Source organism: Carettochelys insculpta, chromosome 18 (genome assembly GCF_033958435.1).
Source record: "Carettochelys insculpta isolate YL-2023 chromosome 18, ASM3395843v1, whole genome shotgun sequence".
Lineage (NCBI taxonomy): Eukaryota > Metazoa > Chordata > Testudines > Carettochelyidae > Carettochelys > Carettochelys insculpta.
Genome location: NC_134154.1, coordinates 8,112,986 through 8,140,786, shown reverse-complemented (window position 1 = coordinate 8,140,786; position 27,801 = coordinate 8,112,986). Strand labels below are relative to the sequence as shown.

The 27,801-nt window shown below is 45.6% G+C and overlaps 1 protein-coding gene across 3 annotated transcripts in view; it reads right to left on the bottom strand.

Moving 5' to 3' along the window:
* Nucleotides 1-5,367: 5,367 nt before the first annotated feature.
* The window catches only part of TBX5 (T-box transcription factor 5), a 91,895-nt gene continuing 69,461 nt past the window's right edge, over nucleotides 5,368-27,801 (bottom strand). For 2 of the 3 annotated variants that reach the window (XM_075012394.1, XM_075012393.1), the window contains 2 exons: nucleotides 19,228-19,454; nucleotides 5,368-7,557 (listed from right to left, as the gene is read on the bottom strand). In XM_075012394.1, coding sequence (XP_074868495.1) covers nucleotides 6,977-7,557; nucleotides 19,228-19,454 — 808 coding nt within the window. In that variant the 3' untranslated portion in view covers nucleotides 5,368-6,976. The remainder of the gene's footprint in view (nucleotides 7,558-19,227; nucleotides 19,455-27,801) is intronic. The other variant, XM_075012395.1, reaches the window with a different exon arrangement.

Sequence of the window (27,801 nt, the reverse complement as noted above, 5' to 3'; positions counted from 1 at the left end):
AACCACAGCCTGGGCATCCTCCCGCGCTGTTTAAAAACATTTTTTCCAGTTACAGGGTAGAGCAGAATGTATTTATTGATCAAGATTCATGTAGAAAACACTGGTTTCTATCCAGTGGTGATGAACCAGCCTAATGTCACAGCTGCTCACTTATGCAGATACCTCACTCCAAAACTGCCAGCAACCTTGATGTATTTAAAGTGCAGGGCTTGGAGTCCAGAGTCCCGGGCTTTATGCCTGATTGTGATGTTGACTCACTATGACCTTGTTTGAGCCACTGAACTTCTCTTTGCCTCAGATTCTTCATCTGTAAATTGGGGGTAATACCCTCCTTCTACAGGATGGGCCAGGCTTGGCTCTGTTCTATCTGAAACCGATGGGCCACTGAAAACTGTGAAGTGGATTATAATTTATTATTCATGTTTTGGAGGGAGTGAAATCCAACTCCCATCTTATCTCAGGGGAACTGGGCATTTAATAGCCTTAGAATCCTTTGCAAGTTGCAGCTTTACTCATTTTTCAGAAGCCAATATAGTGTATTTTGGGCTTGGGCTTCAGACCATCATACTCAGTCCATTGTGGCCTGAGCCAACGTAGAAGACTGAGCCCAGGTTTGATGGCCTATGGGGAGATCACAGAACACTCTGCACCAAATAGGTCACTACTTCACTTCCAGTTTTGTCTCGTTTTAGACCATTCATTCCCCCTACTCCCACTTCTTTCTCTACTAAGCCAGTGTTCACCCACCTGCTCTCTTCTCCAACACTGTAACCCCCCACTCCTCCATTTAGCAAACCTTGTGACTGTTTAGTCTGTAATGGCCATCTGCTGGGACATCTAGTCTATCCCCTGTGCCAAAGCAGGATGGGTTCAATTACCAAGCACCTCCAATTGCAGACTATCTAATATAACCATGGGGATGATTTCCAATTCCTCCTTTGGTTGCTATTTTCAACAGCCTAAGTTGTTCTTCTGAACATATTCCTAAAATGTAACATAAGAGGTACATGCTGTAGTTCAAGCCCCTCAAGAATATAAATCCAGGGAGCATTAGGGGAATCAATAATAAAATATTGTAACATACAGAAGAGAAGTTGTCCATCTATTTAAAGATCCACAGCTGGTCCCTGGGTGCCGTGCTGCCAGAGCTGCCCCTGGGCTTGCGATGGCCCCACAGGGACAAGCTGCAGCTTGTGCTGAACTTTCTGGCAGGTGCCTTCCTGTTCCTCAGTGAGGCTGACCCTGAGATCATCTTCGGGATCATTGTCCTGGCTGCAGGAGCTACACCCTTGCAACCAACCCCACCATCTCCATCATTTTGTATGTATAGTTGGATTTATGTTTTCCAATAATGCATGATGGAGATGGTGGGGTTGGTTGCAAGGGTGTAGCTCTTCACATTCTGCTTTGGACTTAACTATCTTGAGCAGTTTAGTATCATCTGCAAATTTTTCCACCCCGTTTACTTATCCCGTGACAACTTACTTTGCTTAGGAGCCTTTGGTAAGAGAGCTTGTCAAAGGCTTTCTGGAAGTCTAAGTACACTATATTCACTGGCTTCCCATTTCTCCACATGTTTATTGACTGCCTCAAAACTCAAGTAGATAGGTGAGGCATGCTTTCCATTTACAAAAACCACCTTGACTCTCCCCTAACATCTTCTCATCTATGTGTCTGACAATTTTGGTCTTTTCAACCAATTTGTGCAGTACTGAAATTAGACTTACCAGCCTGTAATTGCCAGGATCACCTTTAGAGCCCTTTTTAAAAATTTACATCACGCTCACTCTCCTCCAGTCATTTAAAAGATAGGTTAAAAAAGTGTACATGCAGCTTGCAGGTATTTCACGCTTGGCACCTTACCTTTTAATTTCTATTTAATTAACCTTGTCATTTTTGTGTCATTTTCCAAGTGGTCCAATTGATGCACCTCTTGGACCAGATCCTGCATGCCCCTTAAGACTAAATCAAGAATTGTTTCTTCTCTTATGAGTTCCAGAACCAGCTACTACAAGAAGCAGTCATTTAAGGTGTCAAGGAACTTTATTTCTGTATCCCCTCCTGAGGTGCGTGTACCCAGTCAATAAGTGGATAATTGAAATCCCTCATTATTACTGAAGTTTTTATTTTTATAGCCTCTCTAATCTCCCTTTGCATTTCACAATAACTGCAGCCAAATTTGCAAAGGAACTTAGGCACCAAATTGAGTCTTAAATATGTTAGTACAACATATAGGGAACACTGTTATGCACAAAGCCACTGTTAACTCACTGTTAAACCCTGAGGGGGATTAAACCCCCAGCGGCACCTAAATTTTTGCCGAGAGTCATTCACCAAGTTGCCAAAGTCCTGAGCCATCCCACGGCTTGGCACCTAAGCTCATGCCTGAACCCTGATGGGCAGCTCAAGCATGGTGTTCCCTTGCTTATCTCACCTTCAAGGACTTATGGAGTACATATTCCCAGAGCATACCATCCCCACCTGGCTGCTTGCCCCTCTAGCCACCAGAGACGTTCATGTTCTCTGACTTACTAACACAAAGTGGGACAGTTTCAACAGGAAAAACGCCACACATACACACACTAGAATAGCCAATATCCTGGAGGTTTGGGCACATCTGTGGAGCATAAGAGATGTGGGTAAAAGCCCCTGCTCCAAATCAGGCAGAGCCGGAATCTGCAAACAGGTCTCCCACCTTCCCGATGGCCATCCGACCACTGGGTTGAAGTTTATAATGGGAAGGGGGTCTCTCTGAGGTGGTTTTGCAAGGGCTGAGCCAGCTTCAGCACCTGACTCCAAGAAGAGGGTTCATGGTAAAGGTGAGCACTTTCTCCTGGCTTGTCAGTCAGGCACCTCAGTGGGAGCTGGGTACCTATGTAGCTTTGAGGATCTGAACACTTGCCCTTTTCCTCTTTCGCTCCTGGTTAGCTTAGGAAGCTCGCTGCTCAGACTGTGGCTTCTGGGAATCCTTTCCTACGCAAAGAGCTTGGGCCTCCAACCCAGGGTATGAATTCCACAGGTTGCTTAGGAGTTAGGCATCGAAATGCTCTGTCCTTGAGGATAAGGCAGTGGGCCAAGACCCAGCAGATCTAAGATAACTTCTTGGCTCTGACAGTGAGCTACAGCCCCCTGAGCAAGTCAAAACCCCCCCCTTTTTTTTCCCTCTCTCTCACCCTTTAGGTGTCTTGACCACTAAGACTGCAAGCTCCTTGGGGGCAGAGAATCTCTTGCTCTCTCCCTGCATTTGTACAGTACCTGGCACATGCAAGCCCTGATTTTATTTGTGGACTCTGGGAGCAACCATCATTCAAATAGGTGCTATATAAGTCTGGTTATCAACTTAGCTCAGCCTCCCACAATCCAGGAAGGGACTTCAGTGTTTTCCATTATGGGCAACAAAGACAAACAAAATGAGAAAGGGAATTCATCAAGTCAAAATCTAAAACTTCTTTGCTGAAGCTTGAGAAATAACTGACTGAGGTGGGTTTATTTTTCCCTAATGCTTTTAAGATGCATGGCACAAATGTCTTGTAGGGCCTCTTACATGGTAGTTGATAGCCATTCAATTACAGCTAAATTTCCATATAGTGATAAGCTGATGACATATAGTGGCAGGATGGCAACGCTGGCAAGTACAATGGAAATGAAGGATAGATTTAATTTTTATTCCCTACACCAGAATGCAAATGACATAGTAATTAATCTTGGGAGGTCTCAGTGCTGAGTGTTCTGAACAAGTAGCAAAGGGTTTATGAAGCTGTCTTAAAACTGAATAATTCCATCAGGTGAATGCACTGCTGTGAAGAAGACCAGCAAAGGCTTTTGTATGGAACTAAATCTCACTCAAGCCCTCAGACTAAGGTTTAGGTGACCAGGCAGGTTTTGATCTGTGATGTATGTGTGAGTTTCTTTCTTTCTTTCTTCGTTGTTTTCTGAAATGAGTAAAAGGTATTCAGAAAGATACAACTACAAGACTAAGGACTCATATAAAGTGAGTCCACTGGGAGTCCATTTCAGGTGAAGACAGCATTCCAGCTCAGGCTATTTTCAAGGGACTCACAGGATCAGGGGACCTTCCTCCATTGAAGTTAAATGGAGCTTTTCCAATGCTGTTAATAGGAGCAGAATGAGGGTCATATCACATAGAGATGGAGAAGAACTTTTAGGTTGTCTTGGTCCATCCCCAGTGACAGAGGCAAGGCTGGTTTGCTCCTTACAATATATTTTCTAGTGCTGGTGTTCACCCAGCTTTAAATTGTTCAGGAGATGGTGTTTCTGATACAGGTCGAACTCCTCCAGTCCGGCACACTCTTATCTGGCAGCATCCATGGTCTGGCATGATTTTAGTGAGGCAGATAACCATGAGTGTAGCCATGTGGTCCCATAAAGTTTGTTTACAGCCACAAGTCCTGGCTCTTGTGTTCTGTACTTGTTCTCCTGCTGTAATTCACCCCAACCATCTTCTAAGAGCCCAGTAAGCTGTGAACATGTTGGTAATGCTGCTAGACAATATTGACCTCCCATGGTCCAGCAAATTCTCTCATCCTGCACTGGCCAGCCCTGAGGGTGCTGAACTAGAGAGCCTCAACCTGTACTTCTTTATTGAGACCATGGGGCAACCTAATGGACTTCGTTGTGCCAAATTCTGCCAGCTTTGCTCATGTTGATCAGAATCTTATTCCAGTGCCAATCCTGCTAATTTCAGTATTCTATTTGCAGAGTAAAGCTGGTGGAACCTAGCTACAGGAAGGCCGTGCACCCCTCGCCATTCATCAGTTTGATTCTAAAGACAGACTTTTAGGTTGGATAATAAATGGCAGAGGGAAGAACATGGTCTGGTAAGCAAAATACAACAAATATCACTGTAATTAAAACGCCTTTTGTATATTGGAAGGAAGCTTGATTTTGTGCATAAGACTTAAAAATGGACTTCAAAACTCTGGGGTAAGCTCCTGACATATAACAGAACAAGAAGTGACTTTGTGAGGTCATCAAATCCAGTCCCCTGCCCTCACAGCCAGACCTATTACCATCCCTGACCTATTTCTTTTTTCAAAATCTAACCTGCCTCAGACCCTTGTAAGGCCTCCTCAAAGACTGAGCTCACAACACTGGGTTTACAAGGCTATGCTTTAACCACTGCACGCTTCCCTCCCCTGTACACGTAACTCTCTTGGTCATCCACTACAACCCTCTCTGTGCCTCACTTTCCCATCGGTAAAAATGGGGATGATAATATTTTCTTTGTCCCCCCCTTTGCCTGTTTAGTCTGTAGGCCCTGTGCAGCAAGGAGTGTCTGTTTAAACAGCAAAAGCGGTTTCATTCTCTCCTGGAGCCTATAGATGACAGCATAATAAAAACACATCATTTAACTTGTGGCTGTTTACTAGAAAGGACAGAAAATGGGTGTCTGGGTACCTTGTACTTTATAGCACTTGGTATTTATTAAACATAAACTGGCAAACAAGAAGATGATACGAATAGATAGGGAATTTTTCCCCCAAGCAACATAAATGTGGTCACATTTCTATAGACACTCTCACATACAGCCCAACATTCATGCATCATTCAACCACATTCTAATTTCCCTTCATAATAATGACTACCCTGTTCTGTTAATTAGGGAGTTATATTAGCACAGTTTGAAAAAAAAAGAAAAAATAAAATAAAATAAAAGAAGCCATATTTGAATATTAATAAAATAAAAATGTCTCAACCAGCTGCTTTACTGGTTTTGTTACCTGTTCTTACTTATTAGAACTCCTGTTTATGAATAAATAGTACCAGTAAAAATTACACATGAAGAACCCTGCAATAGATGTTTTTATTTACATACATGTTCTGCTTGCCTGCCACCTCACTGTTTGTTGCACTTTTTCAGTATGTTCTCTTTCGTGTTTCCTTTAACGTGTGTGGACAAGTGTTATTTTTTTGTATTCTTCCTTTGATAAAGGAAGAATAATAAAGACTTAAAAGAAAGAGCTGATTTTTACACATTTATATTTTCACCTTGCTTTTAGAATGCAGGTTTCTTTTAATGCTTTTGCTATCTGCAGCTCCCTAATCATCTCAAAAACTTGTTTTCTTGTTGCTGTTAGGAATTCTCCCGAACACCAACCTGGCTTTCGAGTTTTCAAGGTATCCCAGGAGATAGGTAGGTTATAAGAGATCATCAGTGGAAGAGAAAGAAATAGATGTGAAGGGAAGAAGCGAGAGAGAAATACAGAGCCCAGCTTGGCAAGGAAATTATTTTACTAGAAGGCTTCTTCTGGAGACAAATTTCAGGCGTGTCACATTTATATAGGAACACAGCACAATGCAGTGAGCAATTGCAATCATGAAACAACACATGGCAGAGGTAGATACCTATTTTTCTGATCTGTGGGAGTGTCATTTGTTTTTGTTTAAAAAAAATAACACACACTGAAATCTATCCTCTTTAGGCTTCCATAAAAAGGGACAGTGTCTGTCTGAGATATTGGCAAATATATATATATAAAACAAATAGTAATAATAATAATATTATATATATAATAATATTATTATTATTATTATTATTTGTTATATAAAAATGTCAATATCCAAAAAAAAAAGTAATGTCCTAGTTGTTTTCATCCAAACACTCTGAGTATGTTAAGAAAGGCAGCAGGAGCTGTGTATTTACTTGAAAACCAGAAGAGCAGAAGTAATGAGGGCACAAGTTTTATGCATTAATAACACAAAAGTTGTGCAGGTGTGACTGGGGAAGGGAATGGGGCAGGGACCTGCTGGTTTGTCACTTTTCTTTTGGAACAAGAAAATAGAAAAAAGTCACAATGAGAAGGGCTACTATTTAATCTGTGATTGCAAACAGCTGATCACATCAGTGTCCATCTCTGGAGTGCTAACTGTGAACATTCAGTTAAAGGAGTCTTGCAAAATCATCTTGTTTGTTTGCTGTCAATTTTTCATGGCCAGATTTCTTGCATTTCCCTTGTTAGCTGTTCTCACTCCACTCTGGCACCATGCCCACCCCATGCACAGAGTGGTACTGGTGAGGGGAAAGGGTTCTGGGCACCCCATGGGAATAAAGGAATTCTGCTGGCTGTATGCTGGTCGGCGACTGGATGCCCGTCTGAGGTCCACACTGCCGTACGATGGGCTGGTGAGAGACTGACGTTTGGTGCTGGAACATGCTGTGTGTGTCCCCTATTTGTGGTGATGTGTGATTGGCCACACCGGTGAGACGGGGCATAAGATGACTGGAGGTGAAATGGGCAGAGAAATGCTGATAAGGTAATCTGTCCATAGGCTGCATGGCAGTCACTGTGCAACTGCTGTAAGATGGCACAGTAGGCCATGTGTTACAGCTGATGTCTTCCAGACTGGGCACAGGGTCCGTGGGGGGAGCAGAGCTGGCATACATACAAGCTTGGCGCTGGGCAGATTCAGTCCTGTATGAGGTATTCAGTCCTTGCTGCTGGGAGTAACTGGACCTGTAGAAGGGCTCCTCATCTGCTGGTGAGGTTTCCATGTAGGCTTTCTTGTAGGGATGCTCAGTGGTTGAACATTCCTCATCTGCCAAGAAATAAAGTGCTTACTTATAAATCAGAACATGTTGCCCTCTGTTGAGCCTCCCGTCCTAAAGCGCTTTGCAAAGATGGGTTAGTGTCACCACTATCCTCATTTTTCAGAAGAGAAACTGAGGCACAGTAAGGTGACGTGCTGAAGGCTACACAGAGCTGGGTCAAATCCTGCTCTCATAGGCACTGCTGTAACACTGGAGCCATTCCATGGAGCTGATCCACACTTACATTGGTGAATCCAAGAATAGCATTTGGCCTCATGTCTCCAGGCTGCCCAGATCCCTACTTGGTATTCTAGAAAGGACAACAGGCTACAGGAGAACAAAGGAACTGCCAGAACAGCAGTTAGCAAAATGTAACAAAATTCTTTGCTGTGCTAGGGTTGCCACATGACATGCTTACAGATCACCCTAACAGTCTCAGGGAAACCCTAAGGAAACAAGCAAGAGAAAGGGAGAGTAGCAATTTAACATTTTCATCGTTGGGGGTCTAAGTTTGTGTGTTGTTATGCGGTGAGAGACAGAAGGGTCTAGGGGGTAGTTTATGAGCCTGGGACTGGAAGGCATGGGTTATATACCATCTTGTCTCTACCACTGACTCCTTGTATGACCTTTGGCAAGGCATAGTGTAAGTGTCCTCAGGCAGACTAGAACCTGGGACCTCTAGAGCTTAGTGCAGGCATCTCTACAGCTTCAGCTAAAGGCCAGCTAGCACTCAATGCAGGCTGCAGAGGACACATTCTTTGGGAAGTGGTCTAGGTGCCCCAACATGGGACAGTTAACCACACCTAGGTGTGTGGGTTACAGTGGTACCTCTGTGCCTCCGTTTCTCTCATCCCTTTTTCTCTATCTTCTCTGTTTAGACTCCAAGGGCTTTGATCTAGAAAGTGTTTTTTTGCTACGTGTATGCACAGGGCCTACCACAATCAGCTTTTGATCAGAGGCGGGGCCTCTGGATTCGATTGGCATTCAAACAATGAATAAATGATACACTTCAGCTATAAATATGTAGCTCACCATAAACCAGTCTTGTGGTTACATTAGTGGTTGATTAGAGAAATCTAATTTCAGGGCTTGCACCCCTTAATCAAGTGGAGGGTGGTGAAGCACTGGAATAAGTTACCTAGGGAGGAGGTGGAATCTCCATCCCTAGAGGTTTTTAAGTTCCAGTTTGACAAAGCCCTGGCTGGGATGATTTAGTTGGGATGGGTCCTATTTTGAGCAGGAGGTTGGACTTGATGACCTCCTGAATTCTCTTCCAACCCTATGATTCTAAGTGTTACAAATATGAAAGCACCTTCTAACACTGAATCATGAAGAACTTTTTGCAGAGCTGTCTCTGGTTTCTGCAGGATCAGTGGCTCAGTTCATGGCAACAAGGGGCAGAAGAGAAAGAGCTGAGATGCAAATCTCAGGAGGCACACTAAATAAATTTAGTCATCGATTGAAATCCTGGCACCACTGAAACCAAATGACAAACCTCCCATTGCTTTCTGTGAGAGAGTATTTCACCTGTATTTTTACCACTAAACGGGACCATTGTGATGAACTAGACAATGTTCTAGCCTCATTTCCTGCATAATACAGACTATAGAACCTCACTTAGTAGTTGCTCCTATAGCATCTCTTTTGGAAAGGCATCCATTCTCAACTTGACGTCACGGAGAACCCACCATGCTCTAAATGTAGGCCAGAAAATATTTACAACCATGGACTCCTGCGGCTCAGTTTTCAGAGAAGGACGCAAAGTCAAGCTGATCAAAAACATTCCATCTAAGCTATTTACTGAAAAACCAGTTTTCTCTCATAGCTTTCTCTGTGAAAAGTGTCTGCTTTTCACACACAAAAATTAACTTCTTGTTGAAAAATGAAACCTCTCTAAATAGAAGTTTTTTTTTTATTTTTGGCTCAAAATTGAAGAAAAAAAATCTATTTGGAATTGCCTCACAGAAGTTGTATTCCTCAGATCCACTATTTCCTCTGTAGACTAGCTTGTGCTGCAAGACTACATTTCCCATGATGCAGAGAGGCCAGAGACTCCCTTACTCTGCTGCCATCATCCAGCAAGAGGGGGAGACCCTGCTGAATCATGGGAGATGTAATCTGGCCTCCTACCTCATTCCATAGAGGAGACTCAGGGCACGTGTCATACAAACTGCAACTCCCATGAGATACCACAGCCACATTTGTTCAAATCAAAACACCCTTTTCGGGGCCTAAAAGTTTTGGGTTTCAATTTTTTTCCCCAAAAAAGTCAAATTTGTCATGAGTATGTGGGAAGTGACAGGAAGAGGACAGGACTGGGCACTGTCAGACTAGCTGTACTGAAGAATGAATACACAAGGGCCCACCAAATATGTGAGCACACATGTTCCTCTCAAAATGCAAATACCACCCTTATATCTGCAGTTGTGTACTCCTAGGAAGATACAAGTCTGCATCATTGTGCCTGCACTCATCCACATCCACCTGGATGCCTGCAAAACTGGCCTTGACGTGCTGATTCTCAGAATACATCTCCCACAATCTACCATCGCTATCCCCTCTCGCTGCACCACCACACTGCATCATAGGAGTCTGTGTTCCCTTTAACACGCTCTTGCTGCATTACCCAACCAATCAAGGGAAATGGGGACAAGAGGCAAATATGCAAATGTAGGATCTTGTTGGTTCAACCCCCTGAAACACACTTTTTCCAGGCCTGCTCTGAGCCCACTGCTTTGAAGATTGAGCACCTTAACTTTTTTATACAGTTGCCTCTATATCCATATTCATATACATGGGGTCAAATTCATTTCTGGAAGATTGCAATTCCATCTTGCAGCACTTCCACATTTTAAGAAACATCAGAAATCTGAGTCCCTAGTTATAGAGATAGACAGTTTACATTGACATTCCATGGGTATTACACTCTTTCAGCTGCTAAACAATTATTACCTGAGTATAAAAGTGCATTATTCTTATTATCAATGAGCTGATGGATCTCATTAATATTAGGACAAAGCTCACACAGTGTCAGGCAATCATGGACATGATATTCAGCAAAGCGCATAACTTTAAGTCCTTTTGAAGTCAATGAGATTTGAGCACAAGCTTAAAAGTAAGCACATGCTGATATACTTCACTGAATCTGGGCCTATATCAGGAGGTGGATTGCGAGTATGATTCTATGTGAGCATTCCTGAATATTTCAAAATTCTGGATCCAAGAGCTGCTACTGAATAATAAGAACGCTAAGTTGAAAAATGTCTTGTAAAATGATGCATTGTTCTGTTAATAAATTTTTCAGCATTAAGCTGTAACACAGCCCCAGCTGGGCTCTGCTGGCACTGGGGAACACCAGCTCAGGGTTATACTGTTTATTTTCCTTTTAAAAAATAGTTGAACTTTGTGTTTTTCCATTGTACGCAGAATTTGCTTGAGTTACAACCTCCGCTATTGATTTTTCCATTTAGTCAGGATATTTTTCTCTCCACGACAGCAGAACCAGGCAAACCTCTCCAAGTTATAGGGCCTTTTCCAGATTTACTGTCAGGTGCAAAGAAAAAAATAAACCTGACTTTCGTTTTGTAAAATCTGGACATTATAGCTCAGCTGATGTAAACCAGCAAAGGGCCCATGAACTCTCTGGACCTATGGGCTGCGTCAACACTACAAAAGTAACTTCAAAGTTGCTTACTTCAAAGTACAACTTCGAAGTAAGCAACTTCAAGGCAGAGCATCTACACACACCCTACTTTGAAGTTCAACTTCGAAGTAGGGTACTACTCCATTCCCAGGAATGGAGGAAGGAGTTCAAAGCTGGGCTCCCTGTGTCGAAGGGACAACTGTGTGTAGATTCTCTGCTGGCTACTTTGATGTAGTGCTTAACTTCGAAGCTAACTTCAAAGTTAAGTATCGGAGGGGTAGCCGTGTTAGTCTGGATCTGTAACAGCAACGAAGGGTCCTGTGGCACCTTATAGACTAACAGAAAAGTTTTGAGCATGAGCTTTCGTGAGCACAGACTCACTTCATCAGATGCTGCATCTGATGAAGTGAGTCTGTGCTCACGAAAGCTCATGCTCAAAACTTTTCTATTAGTCTATAAGGTGCCACGGGACCCTTCGTTGCTGTAACTTCAAAGTTAGTTCCTAGTGTAGACTCACCCATGCTGCTTGACATCACCTGAGGAACAGGCGCTCGACTTCCACACTTCGGTTTCCCCAGAAGTCAGCTATCAGCCTGCCCCTAAAAAAGAATTCTACAGTTTTCCTAACAACAGCTCTCAGTCTGTTCTCTGGAACGTCTTCCCAACCCCCAGCCATACGCATGCTCTGAAGAAGTTGTTCAGTAAGGACAAAAAGCTGGGTTCCTCTTGCAAATGGATGGCATTGTGCGGTATGAAGGCCAGTTGCTCAACTGGTGTAAACTGGCCAAGTTCCCTGGGGCCAGATTCTCAGCTCTGCTCCTTTTCCACTCTTCCTAGAGCTCCCCCCACTGGAAGTACCCTTGGCATGGAGCCCTATGCAGACACAGGTCGCTTTCCTGTGTCAGCTGCCCTGTAGCTGGCAAATGGACTCTAAGAAGCCGTTGCTATCTAGTGCATTTTAGAGCAACCTCCAGACACTTCAAAACTGCTCCTTGGAAGTGGGCCTGTTTACATCAGCTAAGGAACAGGTCTTGTGTGATTTTTCCTTGGTAATAATAACCTCATTGTTTTCTAATGTACTCATTCTTGTCAGGCCCAGGCCTACAAAGGGCTGAAAACCTTGACCTCTGGCTGCCATCACTGGGAACTGACGGTGCTGATCATCTCATAAGATCAATGTATTATTGTGGGCAAACCTCAAAGGACTGAAGGTTCTGCTGAGTGTGGAGAAGCAGGCCAAAGTTTGGGCAAAGCATCTTCAAAGTGTATCCAAGCAAAACGGAGACTGCTAAATTAGCTGGAAACTTCAGAACTGGCTTCCTCACAAGAAATTTGGTGCTCCTTTTCTTGAAAGGATTGGAGCATAATTGGACTTAGGGTTTTTGGTATTTACGACTTCCATCTGGGTCATAAATACCACAAGCACAGTTTTTTTAAATGGAATTTGCACATTTCTACCAGAAATATTAGAAATATTTGGTGGGCCCTTGCATATTCATCCAGAATTCGGTATAAAAATGTAAATAATATGGATGGTTTTCTATGTTGTTGGTCAGAGCCTCAGCTGCTTTAAAGCATGGTTGCTCCTTCATAGTCAATGAGGATCTGATCCACTAGACTCAAGACAATGAAGAATTGGGCTCTGTTTTTGTTTATAAAAAATTTGGTCTACATTCATCAGACTCAAAAAAATGCAGGTGGGTTCAATTTGAGTTTATGCTGAAGGCTCAAATGCTTTTTGTTATGATTATTCCATCCAATCTAGTTTCCTCTCCCTGGGTTTGAATAACAAGCCAAAAGTTATAAGACCAATGAAAAGTAGCAATGAGAAAAATTCTTGTGATCGCCCCATTAAAAAATAGCCTAAGCAAGAGTGAATGATGATTTTATGCTGGGAATTGGGTCCAAAGTTAGGACTCATGAATGGACTTAGGGATAATTGCTCTGCTCCTATAAATCAGCGTAGCTCCATTGGTACGGCAATGTAAACATCTGTGATACTGCTATTAAAGTTAAAATAGATTCAGGGGCAGAAATGGCTGCAATTTGTAAGGAAACTTGGAAGGAGAGAGCCCAAAGTTGCAACATCCCAGGGTTACCTATAGCCTATATATCAGTCAGTGGCTAGACCACTGGCCTGGTAAACCCAGGGTTGTAAGTTCAGCCCTTGATGGGCCTTTCAAAGGTCTGAAGCAGGGTAGATTTAAAAAAAAAAAAAAAAAAAAGCTGTCAGGGATGGTGATGGGTCCTGCTGGGGACTGGACTTGATGATCTTTCAAGGTCCCTTCCAGCTCCATTAGATATGCATAGATAGATAAATTCACATGGTCAGTTCAAAGCTCCTGCCTGCTACAAGGGCAGGGAATAGGCATTTGGCATTTTTGGAATTAACAGAATAACCGTAAGTAGTCGCCACTGATGAGCTGGGTTTCCTCCCACTCCAAGAGGCAGGAATGGCGTATGTCAAAAAGATCCTTAAAAGAGAACTCATGCAGACTTAATTGAAAGATTGGTTGTAACTTACTTGTTCGGCAAGCAGCAAAGGCACCGATCCTGCTGCTTGCCAAAGTGAAGGAAGCAACGTGTAGGATGGAGAATACAGTGGAATAAATTGCCAAGGGAGGATGTGGAATCTCCATCGCTGGAGATATTTAAGAACAGGTTAGATAGATGTCTATCAGGGATGGTTTAGACAGTACTTGGTCCTGCCATTAGGGCAGGGGGCTGGACTCGATGGCTTCTCGAGATCCCTTCCAGTCCTAGTATTCTATGATTCTATGAGAAGAATGATGTAGAAGCACATTGCTGAATCAACAGAGGCATGTGCCCTATTACGAGTAAAATGGGTATTTCCATATCAGTGTAGACCAAATGAGGCTCAGTGTAACAGTAAGGAGGGAGGCATATTTTTCCTGCCATGGAAGGTATTGTCTCCAAGTTTGCTGAAGCAACAATTTGGAGCTAAAATTATGTAACTAGCCAGTAATCTGTAGCAGATTTAAAAGTAGCCCTCCTGCAACAACAAAAAACCATCAAAACAGACTCCAAAGGGAAACTGCAGATCTAGAATTCATTTGCAAATTTGACACCATCACTCAAGGATTGAACAAAGACTGGGAATGGCTGGCCAACTACAGAAGCAGTTTCTCCTCTCCTGGTGTTCACACCTCCACATCAGCTGCTGGAAGTGGGCCACGTTCTCCCTGAATGAATTGACCTCGTCAACTCTGGCCGCCTTCTTGATTGGTTCTACCCTCTTTTCATGTGCCTGCATATTTATACCTGCCTCTGGAATTTCCACTACAGACTTCTGATGAAGCAGGTCTTTGCCTACCAAAGCTTGTGTTCCACAAAAATCTGTTAGTCTATAAGGTGCCACAGGACTTCTCTTTGTTTTTGAGGTTATAAACTAACATGGCTACCCCTCTGATACTTATCCTGTAATCTAAAGCCCATTCTCTCTAGGAACTATTTTGAGCACTCTGTGTGAATAAAGCACAGGAATGCACTGAAGTAACTAAGGACTCTGTTGATCTCAAAACAACAAAAATCTCAGTTACACCATGGTGGCTTCAAGCCTGTTATTCCAGATGACTTTCACATGCTGAGATCAAGCGTGCACAGTTAGAGAGACTATCAAGTGTATGTGCAGGCAAGAGGCCACAAAATATTTACAGTGTCTGAATGCATATGAAGTTTATACAGATTGAACCTCTCTAGTCCAGCACCTCCGGGATCTGACCAGTGCTGAATGAGAGAATTTGATGGACCATTGGAGGTCAATATTGTCTAGCATATTACCAACCCTTCCACTGCTTACTGAGCTCTTAGAAGATACTTAGGGGTAAATTAGAGCTAAATAATGGCACAGAACACTGAGAGCCGGTACTTGTGGCAGTAAACAAACTATATGGGACCACGGGAAACTTGGCCACACCCATGATGTGGACATCCGGCTAACTAAAATCATGCCAGATTACAGATGTTGCTGGAAAAGAGAGTGCCCAACTAGAGAGGTTCAACCTGTAATAGGCTGGAAGCAACTCATGCCATTAAAAACAACAAAAAACTAGACATGCCTCCTAAGACGGCTCCTAATTTTTTTTTCTTTTTAAGATTTAGATTTATTCAGAATCCTCCCTCACCAAAGCAACTAGTTGTGGCTGGCAGCACCATCTTGAAGACTGCCACATCATCCAGATGGTCCAGAAAATTCGTATAAGGCTGGGGCTGATGTGGGCACCCTTTTGAGTGGTCTGCCAGTGTTCACCACTGAAATTCAGAACTACTAGCATGGACAAAAACCTACAAACTGTATCCAGTTTTATACGGCTGACCAGTCAGACCATTTACTTGTCAGGGCATCTGCACCCAGCAAGTAACTCCTATGGAGGAAGATGAAAACTCTTCAAAGCTGAATGTCTGAATATCTGTAACACCTGTACTCTACTCCTTTGGTCTCTGCAGGGTGCGGTGTGTGAGAAAGATTACCCAAGAGATGGTCCAAAGGCTGAAATGGAGGACAAAAGTAGGGCAGGTGATGGACAACAAAGCAGAGTGGTGGGATTACCAGAAAAATACAGGTGAAAGAACTGCTTGTACCCCCACAATTATGCAGAGACCTGTGTGACAAAAGGGGGCACACATGGCTGGGAACTGCTGATTGTTTTTCTAAATTGTAGAAATTCTATTTCTTTGTAGATGCACAAGTCAAGAAGCCAGAGGAATATTAAAAGGCTTTTCCCCCCTCATTTCAGCATCCTGGAAGAAACTCTCTGTCTCAGCTGGGCCCAGTTTGTTAGCGCTAAAGTCCAGCCTTTTGGGATAAAGCATTATTTACTGGTATCTCCAGCTCCCCTCACCCACGAGTAGATGGATTCAGTGTGGTCTCTGGCCAGTATAGATTGTTAAAATAATTCTACAGCAATGGGATCCCATATTAGTCCTGATACTCACCTACAGAGGAACTCTTTCAGTCACCAGGGTCAGACCAGCTTTGTACAATGGATTAAAACAATGCTATTCAGCAGAGAGGCCAATCTTTGTGCTAGCAATTAGCTGAGAGGCTGGGAGATGTGGGATGCCTCAGGGATTCCCCTTAAGTCATAGGCATACAGATCAAACGTTACCCAGGTCTAAATAAAGAGACCCAGCCCTGAAAGAAATAGATAAGGGAAAAAAAAACTGGACATGACTAGCTGTTGCAGTTATAACCTGATAGTGTCCAGGGTGTAGGCTGTTCAAGTATCCAGCTCACAAAGATATAGGCAGCATCTTCAGCTACTTCTTAATCCAGCTGGATCAGCTTGTGATCCCAGGAACAAATTGGTACCCACAGCTCAGCCCAGCTGAAAGGAACTATTCCTGTTGACATGAATGTACAGCAGTTAACACCTCTGGGGATTTGATGGTCCAAGTAAATCAGCTGGAGAAAATCCTCCTCACGGTCAGAAGCTGACCAGAGCTGGGTTAATAATGAACCTCGGGAGATTATATTTTTCTTAAGTATTAAAGCTCATTGAAAACTGTTTATGAAGAAAATAAAGTAGGGAAGAGAAGATGTGAGGTGATGTCTTTAAAACTGTAGCTCAAAGCCAGGTAGGAGGCAGAACCTGGGAAGGAGCAGTGAAAAGAGAGAAAAGGAGTGCATTGGGGGCATACCGTTTTCCTTATTCTAATAAAGTTCCTTGTTTCGGTGTTAGAGAAAAGTGACTAGTGACAAATGCAGCCTGAGATTCAGGTGAAAGCTCAGGACAGGTTCTGATTTATCTCAACTGCTCTGCTCATCCTTCATTACTTTTCTTGTTAATTAATCTCTCTTTGCAAAGAGCCACTTGGCAGCTATGCTAGCGCTCTCTGTTTCCCATTAACTTCTTGTTTCTTTTCGCTAAGCCGTGGTGGCTGTTTTCGATTTATTAGATGCACTGGGGGAAGCCCGGAAAGGAAGGCAGAGATCTGGGCTCCGGAGAGGTCCAGATCTGGGCCCACGGAAGAAGTCGCTGGTATCTGACAGGACGCTGCCACTCTTTGATTAAAGCATTTGGCGGCTTTGATAAAAGGCCCTTAACTGCTTGTGCCACTCAAACCATTGGAGAGATAGCAAGGAGACAGCAGCGGCCCAGACGAAGGCTCCCTTTGCCAGTCGCCTGCACTTTGACAGGGCCATGCACACTGAAAAAGGCTGGTGAGCGCATTTGCCGAGGAGATATCTTCCCTTCTGCGACAATAAGAGGAAGTGAGATAATTAGGGGATTGAGGGAAACCACCCATGGAGCCACCACTTAGCGGGAATCCCAAAACTGGAAGGAAACCTCTGTTGATTCCTTATCACTTTACAATGTGGAGGCCGATGATGAATTGCTTTGTGTGGCCGGGACACACAGCAGTCAGAGACTGCCCGGCGTGTTTGTTGTCCAGGCTTTCTTGTTTTTAAAAAAGGGCACGGGGGGAGGAGGGTCTGACAAAGGTTAAGCTAGTGGTATGAGGGAGCGGAGCACAGATGCACTGGAGGCAGGGCTGAAGCTAAGGCTGGTGGGGTAGTGGCAGCTTTCTCTGCAACGAATGCACTGTAGGAAGAGAACCTGGCTGTGAGGAGGACTGGTCTCCTGGACAGGGTGCTACCTCATGAGCTAAAAGCCCTGAATTCTATTCCTGGCGCTTCTGCTGATTTGTCACTGCTTGTTTTAGCTCACTAGCTCCACTGGACATTGACCAGGTCTTGCTGCAGCTATGTTCAGCACCTAGAAGTGTGGGTGAACTCAGCTGAACCCTCTGGGTATGACCCTAACACTACTGCAAGTGACCTATAGCAGCCTTATGCCTGAGAATCAAGGCTCAAGAAGTCACTATTTTTCCCCTCTGGTTTGCCTCTTTGGCCCAGTCACTGACTGCTTACTTCTTACTCCTGCTGGGGAGCAGCGACTCACAAAAGCAGACCCATGGATGTTAGCAGGACTACTGATGCCTCAAACTGCTCCTTGGTCTGAATACGGGGCATCCAGTAAAAACTTTGGGGCAGGATGGGGCTAAGGTCACACAGCAGTCAGTGGCAAAGAACTCACGTCTCCTGATTCTCAGTCCTGTTCCTTAGTCACTGGACCAAAGACTTAAACCTGACTCTCTGTATTGGTGTGTACTGCACCAGACATAAGACCATATTCGTCAAACACGCATAGGCTGTGTCTACACTTGTGTTCCTCTTTTGAAAGAGGAATGCAAATGAGGGAAATCAAAAATGCAAACGGTGCACTGATTTACACATCTCATGCCTCATTTGCATAATCTCTTTTCAGAAGAAATTCTTTTGAAAATAAAAATAGCAGTGTAGATGGGGCTCTTTCAAAAATAAACCCCATCTTCGAAAGAACTCTTCTTTCTGAAACAAAGTAGGAAGAAGGGTTATTTCGAAGATGGGGTTTGCTTTCAAAAGAGCCCCATCTACACTGCTTTTTTCCTTTTGAAAGACTCTCTTCTGAAAAGAGAGTATGCAAATGAAGTACAAGATATGCCAATCAGTGCCTCATTTGCATTTTTTCAAAAGAGGAATACAAGTGCAGACACAGCCATAATGTCTAGGTATGTGCACCTTTAGACTAATCCCTAGACCTTCTCAGAGGCTATAGACTGAGAAGTCTTCTTATCTCAGCTGCTGGCTATCTTCCTAGATGCGGATTGGACTTGTATACAGCTGTGTTGCCACCTCTGCGTTTCATCTGAGCTGCGCTTTTGTAGCAGAGTTGACTCAATAGAGTTTATACTAACAGCAGCAAGGCAGTTTCTCAGCCGGTGCAATTCAGGATTGCTCCTGAAGTCTATGCTACTGCAGTGAATTAACCATCTGAGCAGCAGGCCTGGTGCTTGTAACCCTGGTGGCAATGATCCAGGACAATACAAAGACTTTGCACATCCAAAGGACTTAAGTTTAAACCACAGCTGGGAAAATCAGGTATTTGTGAGGAATGCAAAAGGAGGTTCACGCCCAGTTTTGCCTGGGGGAACCCATGAGCGAGAGAAGGGGGAGTTGCCAGGGCCTGACCTTTTCTCTTGGTGCAGTGGTAGATCTGGCTGTGCTCCTGGGAGATCGGATACGGGTTGGCAGGCGGTAACAGGTCCTGGGAGGTGCTAGACACCCCATTCTCACACTGATACTGGGATGCTAGGTTGGAAGTGGCCGAGAGAACCCTGGTCTCCCCGCTGAAAGGGCTGTGATTAGAAGCCACTTTTTGTCTCACCGTGCTCCTAGGAACCACTGGGTACTCTTTACTGCAAAACACAGATAAGAAAGAGGCAGCACGTTAGTATCAGCCATTTGCTCCAACTTCCAACAGAACCCTTTCCCTGAGACTCTGCGCCCTGCTCATGCTTTATCCGTGTAACACTCTACAGGGGCTCATAGCACAGCTTCTTTTGATTCCCTCTAGTTCTCTTTAAACGTGGACCTCTACCCTGTGACTGCTATTATCTATGTATAATAATAACCAGGCCTACTTCTGCCATGCTGTTTACAGTGAATCGAGCTGACTTGGATATAAATTATATATCACTTGCCCACTGCTGTCTCCATTCCTTTCCCCCAGCCTCCAACAGTTTGTCTGTCCTCAGACGGTGATCTCAGAGCCGTGTGTGCTCAGAAAGCACCCACCATACAGTGGTGCTACTGTAAAGCAATAATCAATTTATAAATAATCTAGCTGTGCTTCTAGGCCTGCCCCATACTGGGGGCACAGGTAGGGGACCACATTGCCCTATGCCAAATACAGGACATCAGCCTTCAGTATGGGGGAGAGGCTGCTGTCCTGGGTCGGGGCTACTTGGTGATGGGGGATGCTGCTCCAGGGTGAGGCAGCAGGGATGGGGGCTCTGCAACCTCCAATGGGAGGCACCCGGGATGAGGGGGCATGGAGGATGGGGGTTCCAAAACCCCCTGGTGGGTGATGTTCCAAAGCCTCCTGGTGGCAGGGGCAGGAGGGGCAGAGAATGAACCAGAAGCTTCCACCCTGAGGTGTGGGAGGCCAGGGAACGAGCCAGCCAACCCATGGCAAGACTCCCTGGTAGCAGGAGCTGCCTCCCCTTAGTGTAGGGCATCTCGCCATGTGGTAGCTGCCCCATTGTGGAGTTTGCCAGCAGCAGGGGCTGCCACTGTGGGGTGCTGGGGAATGGGGCAGCTGCCCCACAGAGGAGTTCCCCTGCAGCAGGAACTACTGCCACAAGGTGCAGAGCTCCAGGAAACAGGGCAGCCACCCAGTGGAGGAGCTCCCTGGAGGGAGAGGCTGCCACCCCAAGACACAGGGTGCCAAGGAACAGGAGCCCTGGAAAATACAAGGCAATTTGCCTATTTGCTTCAAAAGTTTGGGACATCTGTGAGACACTATAAATAAGGGACTGTCTCAGTAAGAACAGGGCAGATGGTCACCCTAGGCACAGCAACGGCGTAGCTGAACCAATGCAAACCCCAGTGTAGACATGCTGCGCCGGAGTAAACTGGAACATGCTTTATTGCAGCTAACCTGGTTTGAAGCATCATTGTGGCCACACTGCTAGCTAAAAACCTCCCAGTGGAAACGGCCATACAGAGGTTTTCCTCCCTGGGTCACAAAGCACTTTAGAAATGTGAGTTGGCATGATTAGCCCCACCCCCCTCCCCAAAACTGAGCAGCTCCCAGGAGTTCAGCCACACCCGCTGTGCTACTTGTGTAAGAGCAGCAGCCAGAGACTTCATCCAACTTACTGCCCCATTGTTTTATCTGGCACAGGAGGGTTTAGTGTCATAAGAAACAGACCCTGCCCCAGAGAATGTACAATCTAAACAGACAGGGCAGCCAGAGAGTGGAAGGGGAAACTGAGGCTCCAGAATAGAACAGCGGGCTTCAGTCTCCATGTCCTCTGCTGCATCCACCTCTGATGTGTACATGGAGCGTAATCATGGCTGTGGCTACACTAGCTGAAAGAGGCATGCAAATTAGGGAAATCAAAAATGCAAATAAGGCACAGATTTACATATTGGGCACCTCATTTAAATATTCTTCTTTCAAAAGAGGAAAAGCAGTGTAGACGCAGCTCTTTCGAAAGTAAACCCCATCTTCAGAAGAACCCTTCTTCCCATAAAAAATCTGTGTCGACGCTGCTTTTCTTCTTTTGAAAGAATAATATGCAAATAAGGCTCCTGGTATGTAAATCTGCACCTCACTTGCATTTTCAATTTCGCTCATTTGCATGCCTCTTTTGAGAGCGGAACGCAAGTGTAGACACAGCCCATGTGACTAAAGTGTGCAAGCTGGAGTCTGTGCCTAAGCCTGCAGACACATCACTGGGGCATTGGCAGGCTATCGTGTGGCAGGAAAGGGATCCCTGACTGCAGAACAGGCCCGTATGCAGGAGCAGGCGTCTTGCCATTGCTGTGGCAACCATGACCTTATTTACATAACTTAACAAAGCCATGTATATAAAGTTCCCAGCAGCAGGCAGCGTTCCTCCAAACCGCTGCCTCGGCTGCTGCCAGAAACATTTGCAGCCATGCTGTCATGGGGAGGAAAAAAGTCAACCAAGAGCCGAAAAACCAAATAAATGTGTCTCGTGTCGTGCCCTGGAGCCAGCCAAATTTTGGGCTCTGGTTGTCGGCCAAGCACAGAGCACTGCAAAGGTGGGGGTCCCTTCCCCTGAGCCAGCCCATGGGAAGGGAAGGGATAGCAGGAGCCCAGCTTCGCTGCTGGGCTGGGGAAGAGGGGTTGAAGACCAGAGGCCCTTCTCGGTTCCTGGGACCCAGGCTGAAGAGGGTAAAAGGGACAGGAAGTGGTACGATTGCACCGGCCTGATTTTGCAGCCCCTTTGCCCTCGTCGGGAAGCCAATGACCACTGCGTATTGCTAGAGGCACCTTCCATTCCCCCGGGCTTCAACTTGTGCCCCATGTCTGGGAAAGGGCTTTGCCTCCTGGAGAAGCAGGGGGGCCAACATCCACAAACATCAGAGAGTTCAGGGAGCCCCATTGTGGATTCCACTTCATATCGTCCTTTCTCGCACCATCAGCAGCCAAGACCGTGCACGCTACGGCCTCCGCACGCCAGGAACCTTGGCGAGACCAGGGATAGAATGTGTAAACCAGAACTGTGCTAACTTTACATGCCAAGCTAAGGATCCTCCAGAGTTAAAGCACCCAGCACCTGGGCGCACCTGCCATGTGGGAGAGACTCCGTCCCAGTGGGAGGCCAGCTGGTGATTACAAAAACAGCAATCAATGAGGCACTTGGCTGCACTTCCGCTCTCAGAAGAGGCAGGCTGAAGGAGGCGGGCATTGCTGCTTGCATTGCCCTTTGAATCCAGAGAAAAGCACGCTGCATGGAGTCCTGCTCCCCAGCCCCTTCTCCCTCTGCCCCAACACACCCTCAGACCCTCCACTGTGCATGGTCATAGGGGGGCAGTCCTCTAGGTTTGGATGGAGAACAAGGTGACACAGCTTCACAGCCCTCTCTGTGGCTGCCTTGGGGAACGTGGAGCTGGCCTTTCATTGTGTTTGTTCCCTGGCCTGGAGGCAAGCTGGGGGGGGGGCTGGTTCCCTGCCCCCAGAAGGGGTGGGGCCAAGGGTGGAAAGGGTGGGGCTTAAAGCAGTCAGCCCTGGCTCTTCCCCCACCACCAACACGCTCCCTCAGAACTGCACAGAGTGGCGACCCAGCGCTCTGTGGCGTTCTAAAGGGGCCAGGGGTGCTGGCCATTACAGCTGCTACTTTGGCCTGGAGAGTATAAGTCTGCGTAGGCATAGATGATCATCCCCTCTCTAGTCACATGCACAGTTCACATTCGCAGAGCAGTTACATGTATGCACACACAATACAGAGCACTAGCTTCAGGAAGAAGTGCTGGATAATTAGGGCTGCTCAAAACATTTGTATCATATTTATTTTTCCATGGAAAAATGAGGGGTGTCACTCAATGAATTTTATTGCAAAAAGTGTCTGCTTTCTGCAAAAAAAGTGTTACTTTTGTTTCACAAGAAACCCCAAATGTCTGAAAAATCAGAATATGTCTATTCGGCAATGCTACCACAGTGCCTGAGGGGGGCAGTTGTTTGGGTCTCTCAACCTCCTCCATGGATTGGGCTTTCCACTCAGACTTTATTTCTGGAAGATTCACGCTGGGCATGCCATTCCCAGGATGCATCAGCACTCTTTAACAGAGAGGAGACCCATGGGAGATGTAGTCAGAGCAGAGAAGTTGGTGTGGAGAAAGAACTGAAACTACAACTCCCATTGGACAGATCAGCGACGCTGATCAAAGCAGAAGGGTTTCGGTTTTCAACTCAAATATTTCCAACTAGCAAACTGACCTGACGTTGCTCAGGTCCTTATGTCAATAATCACATGAGGCTGTTTGGGAAATAAAAGAAAAATGTATCTGCTTTATTTAAATGATTGTATTTTTCAAAACCTGCTCCCCACAATCCCAGGCCAGTGCACAACTCGCCTGCCTCCAGCAAGGAGTGAGGAATACAGCAAAGAGTGCACTTTTCCCTCACTCCCTGACAATGAGGAAGTAGAGTAGCAAGCGACAAATTGGGGGATAGGGGAAGATTCCCCATCCCCATCCCACAGCACACCCAAACCCTTAGCTTGCTATAAATTATAAAAGGAAGCTGTATGCCGAATTTGATGGTACGAGCTCTAACTGTTCAGGAGCTCTTGAACAGACAGACAAACTCACTCCCAGATAAACTCTCTCAAATATACAGTAGATTTTTGGCTACAAAGATCAATTTCTCCGTGAGCAGAATCCTATTTTCTGAGCGGCTCTCTATACAAAGTCCTTTCAACTTGCCAATCTGTTTATCTCCCCATCTAGCAATCAATCCAGAAAGACATCTGCAAATTTATATCTTGTTCTTCCCTGTCTTCTTCTCTCAAAAAGACTTCTCTGGCACCATCTAAGGCAGCAGTCATCTTGAAACATTTATTAATGTTTGTAGAGTACACTTGATAGGTACAGTGAACATTTATCATCTGAGATTGCCCCTTTGGTCTTTAAAAATGCATTAGACATTCTTCAGTGCCGAAAAGTGACTGCTCCAAAAATAGCCCGCTGTAATCGCAGGCCAAAGGTTTAATGGAACAAAGGGTTTTACTTATTGCTGGCACAGAAAGATCGCCTGGTGTAGGGCTTTTGCTTTTCAAAATAACTGCATAAAGGCGGACAGGAGAAGGGCTGCATGCTGCTGGCAAGTGTATTTGGCCTTCTGCGCAACAAGGGGATACTGTTGTCATACAGCCAGCGTGCCAGGGCTGTACTTTTATATTACAATGTTAATGCACTATGGTCTTTTCCCATTAAACATTGTGTATAAAAAGGCTGGTGTAGGAAAGAATTTACAAGGAGGGAAGCTATTTAGAGCAGTTTAAAGTACTAATGGCAAATGTTCAGTTACTGTATTTTATTACTGTTTTACAGTAGAACCGAGGGGCCCCAACTGAGATCTGGCCCTGTTGTGCGAGGCAACGTACGTACACATAGTGAGAGGCAGCCCCTTTCCCAAAGAGTTTTGGGCCTACAGGAGCATGAGGCAGTCAGAAACAGGGCTGCTGACAGACATCAACATGCCCTGGGCAATGTGGGGCTGGGAGAGGGGACTCAGCTCTGGGCCCCTTAAAGGGACGGGGCTTCAGGCAGAAGGGACAGGACTGGGGCTAGCCGCTCCCAGCATCGTCTGGACCACACCATGCTGGGCTTGGGAGGCAATGCGGAATCCTGCTGTTGCTGCTGCAGTAACAGGGGGAGTGGCCCAGAGCCTTGGGCCCTTTAAAATCACCGGGCCCTGGGGCAACTGGCCCCTCTCCCATCAGGGGCCCTGCCCAGAAGAGAGTCTTATTTTTATTTTATTACCATTTTACTGATGGGGAATGGAGGCCCCAGGGAGGTAAAATGACTTGCTCTCACAGAACTGGGCCTGGTGCTGCTGAGGCTGAGGTTCTGTTGCTATTTAAACTACCCCAGCGGCATGTCCAGTGTAGACACTGTGCTGATGGGAGGGATTCTCCCATCACTGTGGAGAATCCCTCTGCCCGAGAGGCAGCAGCCAAGTTGATGGAGGAACCATTCCCCCAATCAAGCACTGGCTACACCGGGGTTTACGCTGGCTTACCTGTATTTCGGAGAGGTGTGGATTTTTCACACCCTGGAGAGAGGGAGCTCTGCTGGTTTAACTTTTCAGTGGAAGGGAGCCTGCCTCTACTGCCCTAACCACAAGGCCTCCTGGTGTCTCTTGAAGCCAGTGGGGAATGTGTGGCTGAAGGCATACACAGCTGCATCTGCCCCTTGATAGGGAGGGAGCGAAAGGCGAGAGAAAAGAGGAGAGGTCCTTCTCCATGCCCCTGACCACCAACAGCAAGAAGCTCCAGGGATGGGGGACTTCTGGGGTAACTTCTGCCTGTCAGGCGGCAGCCCCCAAAGCAGCCCCTAGGATTGGGATGTGGAATAGCTCTGTATGCCTGGCTAGCAGTGCTGGAAAGCAGCTCCCCTGCATGGGGCTCATCTACACAGCTCTGGAGCATGGTGCTGCTGCCAGCAGTGCTATGCTAATGTGGTTTCTAGTAATTGCAAATGGTTCTTCATTTGTGTATTCATGCAGGATAAGAGAGTGGCTACAGAGGGGGATTTAGCTGGCAGATGCACATCCACACAGCCTCTTGATGCCGGCAGCCCCCTCTGCCGAGAGTGAAATCTTGAGCGGCTATGCTAATTAGCCACATGAGCGTGCAAATGAGAAACCATTTGCAATTTCTAGAAACCTCATTAGTGCTATAATTCAGGGCTGTGCAGACATGGCCATGGTGGCCAGGCTGGTTGGGTGCAGAGTAGGGAACTTGCCACATTTCCAACGTGCCTTGTCAAATCAGCTCATTTTAAATACCAAATCCTTACCACAAAACTACTCAGCAACAACCCTCCGGGACTTTAGAGAGTCAGAGAAAATGTCCAGCTGTTCTGCGTAGGACTAGAAAAGGGGAGACATTTGGGGGTATAGAGACAAGGGGGAAATGATCTATTATTATTTGCTCATTTCTAGTAAAAGCAGTTGCATGCTCAGAAGACCCAACCCTAAGGTCCTCATTCAGACACGGAGCCCGCTGACGTCACGAGGAATGTTACCACGCTAGTCCCGAGCACCAAGTAAGGATGCTTAGGCAATGAAAGGGTTAATTATACTGCCTGGCTGCGCCTGTTGGGAGGGCCTGGCTTACTTAAAGATGAAGCCCACCTGGGGAAGAAGCTGGGTGGTGACTCTAGCAAAAGGGATGTCTGGGTGACATGGGAGCTGCGGGAAAGAGTTTTCCAGTCATGCTTTAGGATTAGCAGAAGGAATGGGGCAAGGGGAGAAGGTCAGGGAGAAAGCCTGTGTGGAGAGTTAGTCCTGACGTACCCTCTGAAGTGGAAACGTCAGGACAGGAGACACACAAAGCGGCCTGAGGGTCTGGAGCAACCTCTCCTGGGCTGCATCTACATGAGCATTTTCTTTCAGAAAATCTGTCCCCTTATCGAAAGAACGCGTGGAGCATCTACACACCAAATGTGCTTTTTTGATCCAAAACTCGCTATGCTAATTATGGGCGTTTAAGAGTCAGAAAAGCGAATCTGTAAAAATTGCAGCTTCTTGTTCTACATCCCTTCTCCCTACGTGTCTCTGAATTGCATCTCCCAATTTTACTGGCCAAAAACAACCAGATCAAAAAAACCCTTATGCCATCAGTGCAAAGCTAATGCAGCTATGGGTGACTAGGCTGCTTTCCAATGTGCCTCCTGCACAATCAGAGAATTGTTACAGCTAGATTTTGTTTGCAGGGGGCTAAGATTTCCTCTGTGTGTGTGTGCGCATGTGTGTGCGCGTGCACGCGTGGCAGGCATTCTTCATGGCAGCTTCAATGTGCACACACAAACTGACTTCAGGGTAGTAACAGAGAGAAAGCCGTGCTAGTCTATATACTATCGAAACAAAAAAGCAGTCCAGTAGCACTTTAAAGACTAACAAAATAATTTATTAGGTGAGCTTTCGTGGGATAGACCCACTTCTTCAGACCAAACCCATACCAGAACAGACTCAATATTTAAGGCACAGAGAACCTTGGTTGAGTCTGTTCTGGTATGGCTATTGTCTGGTATTGAGTCTGTTCTGGTATCATTATGGTGTGAAGAAGTGGGTCTGTCCCATGAAAGCTCTCCCAGTAAATTATTTTTTTTGTCTTTAATGTGCTACTTTACTGCTTTTTTGTTTTGACTTGAGGGTGTGCATGCACACAAATTAGTGGATGAAATTCCTGATTGTACAAAATGTAATTCTAAAGCATATGCATTACTTATATCTGAAAACAGGGGTTAAGTGAGATAGGGTTTAGGTGAGGATGTATATAGTCCTTCCACTGACACTCTGCTCAGCCTATGCACCTGCAATGAAAACTGCATGAATATATACCCACAAGTTGGATGCTGGTGTATTTGAAAGGCTGGCTCAGAGGCCACAAACCTCAACCATGCTGCTGCTGAGCAAGGAAGAGGCAAAGATATTTATGCTTCCATTTACAATGAGCCATCCGGAGACCCAAACTAGCCACTGGTGCAAGTTAGAGCAGCCAA